This window comes from Squalius cephalus (assembly GCF_949319135.1).
Source record: "Squalius cephalus genome assembly, chromosome: 18".
In the NCBI taxonomy this organism is placed as follows: domain Eukaryota; kingdom Metazoa; phylum Chordata; class Actinopteri; order Cypriniformes; family Leuciscidae; genus Squalius; species Squalius cephalus.
This window is the reverse complement of record NC_137139.1, coordinates 34788409-34797400: the sequence shown is the minus strand read 5'-3', so window position 1 is coordinate 34797400 and position 8992 is coordinate 34788409. Positions and strand designations below refer to the sequence as shown.

The 8992-nt window shown below is 42.7% G+C and overlaps 1 protein-coding gene across 1 annotated transcript in view; it reads right to left on the bottom strand.

Moving 5' to 3' along the window:
- Window positions 1-4973, bottom strand: part of LOC307145368 (FHF complex subunit HOOK-interacting protein 1A-like) — a 21086-nt gene extending 16113 nt beyond the window's left edge. The window contains exons 1-6 of the mRNA XM_079848439.1: window positions 4763-4973; window positions 3518-4027; window positions 2948-3202; window positions 1064-1222; window positions 323-409; window positions 67-234 (exon numbers count right to left, since the gene is read on the bottom strand). Of these exons, the coding sequence (XP_079704565.1) occupies window positions 67-234; window positions 323-409; window positions 1064-1222; window positions 2948-3202; window positions 3518-4027; window positions 4763-4858 (1275 nt within the window). The 5' untranslated portion in view covers window positions 4859-4973. The remainder of the gene's footprint in view (window positions 1-66; window positions 235-322; window positions 410-1063; window positions 1223-2947; window positions 3203-3517; window positions 4028-4762) is intronic.
- Between the last annotated feature and the right edge of the window lie 4019 nt (window positions 4974-8992).

Genomic DNA, 8992 nt, shown 5'->3' with positions numbered 1-8992 from the left:
ACTCTCACTCTCACTCTCACACACTCACTCTCACTCTCACTCTCACTCACTCTCACTCTCACTCACCTGAAACGGAGTGTTGATCCTGCTGACCAGTGTGTCCAGGATGTTGACGTTGTCATGGCGATGCCTGAGGATGAAGAAGAGGAAGGTCTGCAGGAGGGCGGAGTCAGAGATGCTGCGCAGGAACAGATCCAGATACGCCGTCGTCGTCATCACTTCCTCCAGAGTCAACTGGCCAATGAACAGAGAGTGTTCAGAAAGAGAGAGACATTGGATTGACCAATCACAGCTCTCCGAATGCAAACACACACTCACTCACCTTATGTAGCGCAGGAGCCATGACAGGCACTAGAAAACCATTATAGATGTAGCCCAGAAGCTGATCTCTGATGGACGGGTGAGCCACCTACACACACACATACACACACACACACACACACACAAAAAAAAAAACATCTCATTTAATCCATAGTATGCGTTTGTATGTTAGTGTGTGTGAGTATGCACGCGCGTGTGTGTGTGTGTGTGTGTGTGTGTGTGTGTGTGTGTGTGTGTGTGTGCGCGTGTGTGGGTGTGTGGGTGTGCATGTGTGCGTGTGTGTACGTGTGTGTATGTGTGTGTGAGTGTACGTGTGTGTGTGTGTGTGTGTGTGTGTGTGTGTGTGTGTGTGTGTGTGTGTGTGTGAGTGTGTGCGTGTGTTTGTGTCTGTTTATATATATGTGTGTGTGTGTGTGCGTGTGTGAGTGTACGTGTGTGTGTGTGTGTGAGTATGTGTGTGTGTGTGCGTGTGTTTGTGTGTGCGTGTATGTGTGTGCGACTGTGCGTGTGTGTGTGAGTGTGTGTGTGAGTGTATGTGTGTGTGCGTGTGTTTGTGTCTGTTTATATATATATGTGTGTGTGTGTGTGTGTGTGTGCGTGTGTGTGTGTGAGTGTGTGCAGGGGCGTAGCCCCAAATGTTGGGACCCGGTCACAGAACCAAGGGTATATCAATATATCTTTGTGGGCCCCTGTTACTCATTTACACTAATACCCCCTGTGTGTGTGTGTGTGTGTGTGTTACCTTGCACACAGTGCAGCAGAAGTGCAGTGAGTTGAGGAACTGAAACAGCGCTGGAACCTGCAGCCAGTCGTGTTTCTCCAGACAGAACCAGCCGTCACTGTAAACCTCCAGTTTAGCCGGCAGACCCGAATACAGACCACTGAGACCTGTGGCCAACACCTGCACACACACACACACACACACACACACACACACACACACACACACGCACACACATTAAACTACAGTTAACAGCAGGGGCGCTGGAAGTAGGGGTGCTGTTTTTTCACAGGATTGTAAATGCAACGCATTTCATTTCCATTTATTCATTTTTAGCATTTAGTAATTTATTATTTATTATTATTTAAAGACTTAATTTATGTCCCGTAGACTGGATGTTGCACTACGATTGAAAGCAGTGCCAATAACACAACACAAACAAAAATGTGATGTGCAGTCAAATGTCCAGGTGTGTGTATGCTGTTCAAACATGTGTGTTCTCACGTTTGTTGTGTTTTGACGAGTTTCATAGACTTGATATTGTTTTATCTGGTCTTTAATAATGTTCTCAAAAATTAGCACAAAAATGTTATTCATACATCGTTTATGGAACTTTTTTTCCTGACACATTTTATTTAGTTGAACATTCGTTTAACATTTTTTAAAATGTAACCACTTGTTTCAGAACATTCAAAAAGTAGCGTTCCCATAATGTTTGAAGAATGATGAAATGGAGAGATCAGAGAACATTCAGAAAATACTTTCATAATTTAATGGGAGCGTTAGCATGACATTCTAAGAGCATATTTTTGTTAGCTGAGCACACGGATGTGCAGATCAACACATCACAGAAGAGTCTTCATGTTGTATTGTGTGTGTTCAGCGGGACATGAGCACATGTAGTCAGAGCCGTTAGAGCCAAAACACCCATAATACATCAACAAAAACCTGCACATGACTGGGATTAAACTCCAGCAGAGATTAATACATACAGTATGAGAGAGAGAGAAAACACACACACACTCTCTCACACACACACACACACACACACTAACCCGACCCCTAAACCTTCCCATCACACACACACACACACACACACACACACACACAATAACCCAACCCCTAAACCTACCCATCACACACACACACACAAACACACACACACACACAATAACCTGACCCCTAAACCTACCCATCACACTGACACACACACACACACAATAACCCGACCCCTAAACCTACCCCTCACACACACACACACACACTAACCCGACCCCTAAACCTACCCATAACACACACACACACACACACACACACAATAACCCGACCCCTAAACCTACCCATCACACACACACACACACACTAAACCGACCACTAAACCTACCCTTAACACACACACACACACACACAATAACCCGACCCCTAAACCTACCCATAACACACACACACACACACACACACACACAATAACCCGACCCCTAAACCTACCCATCACACACACACACACACACACACACACTAAACCGACCACTAAACCTACCCTTAACACACACACACACACACACACACACAATAACCCGACCCCTAAACCTACCCATAACATTTTCAAAAAAACTCATCCTGTATGATTTATAAACTTTAGGTCAACTCAACAGTGACACGAGTCCCATGAGTGTGTGTGCATTCGGGTTCAAGACCCACAATGTAATATAAACCTGTACACACACACACAGACACATACATTACACTCTCACAATAACAATCACACACATTCACTCACACACACTCACTCACTCACTCACTTACTCACACACCCACTCACACACACACACAGTTGGCATCATCCTCCCAGGTAAACACCACTCATATTAGCCTCTAATAAAGTACAGATGTAATCTCCCTCACCGGGCAGAAGTACGTGTTCTCCACGATGTGTTTGGCCACCAAGCCGTTCTGAGACGAGAGGCTCATGATGAGTGTGAGGGCGTCTCTGGCCTGCGTGCCGACCGTCCCGTCGCGGTGGATGAAGGGAATGAGGAGCGAGAACAGCAGAAAGTTAGCGGCTCCCTGATCCTGACTGCTGTGGAAGAACAGCTCCAGCACAGAGGCTTCCTTCACCAGCACACGACACAGCTGATGCAGCAGAGACACCAGCTCAGCCTCCACGGTGCAGGCGGGCCCCACGGTGCAAGAGCTTTTGCCAGGAGTAGTGGGCCCCACGGTGGAGGAGCTGAAGCTTTTGCCAGGAGCAGTGGGCCCCACGGTGCAGGTGGGCCCTGCCGCGGAGCTGCGGCCTTTCCCAGGAGCAGTGGGCCCCATGGTGGAGGAGCTGCAGCTTTTGCCAGGAGCAGTGGGCCCCACGGTGCAGGTGGGCCCTGCCGCGGAGCTGCGGCCTTTCCCAGGAGCAGTGGGCCCCACGGTGCAGGTGGGCCCTGCCGCGGAGCTGCAGCTTTTCCTAGGAGCAGTGGGCCCTACGGTAGAGGAGCTGTAGCTTTTGCCAGGAGCAGTGGGCCCCATGGTGGAGGAGCTGCAGCCTTTACCAGGAGCAGTGGGCCCCACGGTGCAGGTGAGTCCTGCCGCGGAGCTGCAGCCTTTCCCAGGAGCAGTGGGCCCCACGGTGGAGGAGCTGGAGCAGGCGGACAGCAGCATCATCAGAGGTTTGAGGATGGGTTTATGATGTAGCAGGGGTTGTTTGGCTTGAGCCAGCAACATCTTGTACATGCGCAGCTGCTCCAGCTTCATGTCGTCGGTGAACTCCCGCCGCAGGCTCCACAGAAACAGCTTTTCCATTACGTTCTCCACCACCACGAACTCCAGGATGGTCCCCATGGCCCCGGCCTGACCGCTCTCCTCCTCCATCAGCAGGAACAGCATGTGCTCCACGTAGTTCTGTACGGCGCTCGCCTCGTCGCCCGGGATCGGGCCGAACCGCAGACCGACGCCACCGCCACGGCCCGGGTCGTGCTTCTCCAGGATCCTCAAAACCTGACGCAAACAAACACAACCAATGAGATCAACCAATAAATCAACCAATGAGAGAGTTTTATGGGATTGAGTAGACAGTGGGTCGGGCCTAGTAATATTTTAGATAAATGGATGGGCAGACTAGACAGATAGATAGATAGATAGATAGATAGATAGATAGATAGACAGATAGACAGAGACAGATAGACAGATAGATAGATAGATAGATAGATAGATAGATAGATAGACAGACAGATAGACAGACAGATAGATAGACAGATAGACAGACAGATAGATAGATAGAGACAGATAGATAGATAGATAGATAGAGACAGATAGATAGATAGATAGATAGAGACAGATAGATAGATAGATAGATAGATAGAGACAGACAGATAGATAGATAGATAGATAGATAGAGACAGATAGACAGACAGATAGACAGACAGACAGATAGACAGACAGATAGATAGACAGATAGACAGATAGATAGATAGAGACAGATAGATAGATAGATAGATAGAGACAGACAGATAGATAGATAGATAGAGACAGAGACAGATAGATAGATAGATAGATAGATAGATAGATAGATAGATAGAGACAGACAGACAGACAGATAGATAGATAGATAGATAGAGACAGAGACAGATAGATAGATAGATAGATAGATAGATAGGAGACAGACAGACAGACAGACAGATAGATAGATAGATAGATAGATAGATAGAGACAGATAGACAGATAGATATATACCTGTGTCCAGTGGTTTTTGAAGACGATCATACATGTTTCGGGATCGACACCCTTCAGAGTCAGCGCTCGCCCTCCGTTACTACTGGAGACCAACATCCTGAAGCAGTGGGAGGAGCTAGACCATCATGCACCTCTGATGGGCCTCGTTCTCTTCTTCATGCCCTCCCAGCAACGAGGACCTGCAGAGCAACGAGTGACAGCTGACATGAAGCGAAAACTATCAGAGTTATGAGTCTGAAATGTAAATGAGAAGCTGTAGTTGTGTTTGAGGAGAGCAGGAAGAGTGAGCAGGGTGGAGGCGTCTTCTCCGACATTCCCAACATTCCCAACATTCCACAGCATTCCGAAGGAGTTCTTACCTCAGCGCAGCCATGGCAGCTGAGAGAGAGATGGAGAGATTTATTATTATAGAATTATTATTTCTATTTTTATTGCTATGTTAATTTTCATGTAAAATCTGTATTTTTTATTCACTATTATTATTCTTTTTTTATATAGTGATATTAATGCTTTGGCAATGTAAAGATGTCTTTCACCATGCCAATAAAGCTATTTGAAACTTGAAACTTTCTTGAGAGAGAGAGAGAGAGAGAGAGAGAGAGAGAGAGAGAGATGGAGAGAGAGTGAGACAGAGAGAAAAAAGTGAGAGAGAGAGAGACAGAGTGAGACAGAGAGAGATGGAGAGAGAGAGACAGAGAGTGTGAGAGAGAGACAGACAGAGACAGAGAGAGATGGAGAGAGACAGAGAGAGATGGAGAGTAAGAGACAGAGAGACAGAGTGAGAGAGAGAGAGAGAGATTTTTAATGTTTAAATCGTTTCTAGTGTGTCAGTTTTGTGTTGCCATGAAATGTCGGTACAACATTTAAAGTCGGCATGAAATGGAAATTCACCATATCTATTTTCTAAATGCATGTTATCAAACTTATTGTGAACAATAAGACTGACAATAACAATACACAATAGACACTGTTGTTTCTGCAGCAACTTTCAGCATGTTTCCAATAACAGCGTCTGACGTTAATGTTTTACATGCTGTGAGAAAGTCACATAAACACGCAAAATCTGATCAGAGCACTCATTGATTTCCAGAAATGCGATATGAATAGAATTGCAAACCACATATGAAAGAAGCTCAAAACAGCTAAAAAAATAATAATCGCATTTCATTTCATTTAAATTGGAAATGCAGAAAAATGGGATTTTGGATTTTGTGAATGTTGCACCATTTCCAGCAGCTGGACTATTAGACGTGAAAAACCCCACAGACGCCGAAAGAGGGACTGGAACTACATCTGGAGATTTGAGCCAGCAAACAGCCAAACAGAAACCCTCAAAAACAAGTAACATGCAAATATCTAGAAATTTAAAAACACACACTTGACCTTTAACCAAGTTTACTGTAATTCTGGTCTGATAGTGTGTGTTGGTGATTACAGATGAGTTCAGTTCATCATTGCGTGCTAAAAACAAATATATGGAATATATACAAAAATCATACATAAAACATATCTTTATGAACATAAATGTCATTTTTTAAGTCATAAAGTCAGAAAAAATGTTGAGAGAGACAGAAACTATCTAAAGTGCTGTACAAAAAAAGCCCTTTCTAATATTGCGAGAAGCTGAAAATACAAGATTAATCTCTATTTCTGTCCCAGATAATCTGAAGGTCTGCAAAGCTGATTTTACGTCAGTTATGCGTTTTGATCTGATCTCGTGACCCACAACTGTGTTCATGTTGCATTACTTCTGTTTAGAGTTTCACACTTCTTTTTGTCAAACACTTGTGTTTGTGCATCTTTCTTTCACACAAACATCACTTGCTTTGATATTTTGTTATGTCACTGAGACACTTTTATGTGTCTAAATATTTTTTTAAGTCAATGTACTCATATTCAACATCATTTAGGTGAAAATCCCGTTTTTAATGTAGTTTATGTGTCTATGTGGTGTTTTTAATACGCTTTAAGGCAAATCATGTGTAAGTTCATAAGTCGACAGCATTGCTGAGTATTTCCTCCTTAAAACTGCAGTGAACCAAAGACAGTCTCAAAAACACGCTTTGAAATCGCTGGTGTTTCTGACGTCACAAACTACCTTGTAACCAATCAGATCAACGTGTGATCGTCAACCAGTGGATCTCTGAGCTGAGGGAGTGAGTGGAGGCGGGGCTCATTTGCATATTCATAGAGCCGCTAAATACTAAATGAGGCAAGGGTGTTGAGTTACATTCAAGATATTTTAAGGCATGAAGAATTTTTTTTTTCAAGGAAAAAACGTTTCAAAATGTAATTTTGGTGATCAAAGATGAGTTTTAAGGGATACAATTATTGACTACTGGAGAACTTTAAAGAAATGAAACGGGTGCAAAATAATATAATTGTAACATTAACACAACGTTTCATTCAAAACTCTTTATTTCTGTTTACTTTTTCGTCTAATGCTGATTTCTATTAATGATAATAACTGGTTATTAACTGGTCAACAACTTTAACCAGTGACTGGACACGTTCGTTCTCTCAAAGTTATGAACAAACAAACGTTATTCCAGTAACGTTAATAGAACGTTCTTTCAAAGTTATCTGGTCTTTAATAATGTTCTCAAAACGTTAGCAGCACAAAAACGTTACAACAAAGCGTTATTTTTCCTGAAACGTTTAAGTTGATATTTTTTAAACGCTACTATGTTTTTCAGAACGTTCAGAGAACATCCAAATGTTACATGTTTGCAAAATGGAATGTTCCCCAACGTTCGTGTAACCAAGAAACTTTTAAAACGTTTAGAACGGAACATTCAGAAATGATGTTTCACAATGTAATGAGAACTTTTAAACGTTCTTAGAACACATGTTGTGTTGACTGGAACACCTGTGAATCTATATTTAATTATCCGTTGAACTAATCACCGCTCTTTTAATCACTTAGGCCTATATTTCAGAGTTCAAAGACTTCCACACTATAATAAAGCACAGATTTTAAATCATATATTATTTGAGAGAAGGCTTATCTGAAACTCACCAGCGTTCCTCCAGTGACGCAGGGGTTCTTCTGCTGTTATAAACTGACCCGCAGTTCTCCTAATCTTCTGGATGATCCATAATTCATGACGCTTCTGTCTTACAAAAAACCTGTGTAATAATGTAAAGTCGGTTTTAAATAAGACACCGGCCTTCATGTGTTGAGAAACACTGTCAGAGCAGAACACAGAGCAACTCAACAGAGCAAAACACTCGCAGAGATTAGAGTGATTAGAGCCTGTGCGCGCGCTCGTGTGCGCGTGCCTGTAAAGCCTCTAATGACAGCTGTCAGTTGTTGTGTGCTCGTGATTTATAAACGCCATTATTGTAGGATAAAACCCGTTTATCTTCGAATAAAACAGATTTTATTAGCACAAGAGTTTGTTTGGACGTACAAACTGGCGCAAAACCCGTCCTCGCTATTCCGTATGATGCACGTGTCTCATAAAAGTCTAACATGTAGGCTATGGGAAACTGTTACTTCAGATTCACGTTTGTTCCACTTGCACTAAACACACAAATTACTTGCATTAAATGTTTCCCGACACAGAAACGCAAACAACAGCGACAATGTGTGGAGGATTTGCGCATTTCTGATCTTCTTGTTAATGTGAGAAAATCGTCAAATTTGCGCATTTCTGATCTTCAAATCATCAAAATCATCAAAAAAAGCCAAACGGGAACCAAACGAATATAGAGAAAGATTCTCAAATTTAACCCACAAAACCAATTTTTGGTCTCCAGAACGTTCTGGAAACGTTAGTAGCCTATTATGAGCCCAGTTGTTCAAAAAATTTAATCCGGATCAGAATAATCTAGATTTGGAAATCCCATCCCAGACAGCAACATATGTCGACCCAGATCCACGAGGAGCCAGATGTGGGCCGGATGTGGGCCGACACTGTGTTTCTGTCTGGGATGTGTTGCTATCCAGAATCAGGAAATCTTACTTTTGTGTTTTCAAAACAAAACAGGAGTGGAGTCAGATATCACTATCCGTGTCAGGTATATCTGTAAAGTATCAAAGTAGAAATAATATGATTAAATAGGAGTGGAATTACTAAAAATATATATACTAAGGTAACTAAATAAAATTGATTTAGTTCAACTTAATGTGTTTGATAAAATCTATTGATTGCAACGACTTACGAAAAAGTCGGTGTGGGTCATTTGAAGTGAAAAACTTAATATATAGGCTAAATGTGAATATAT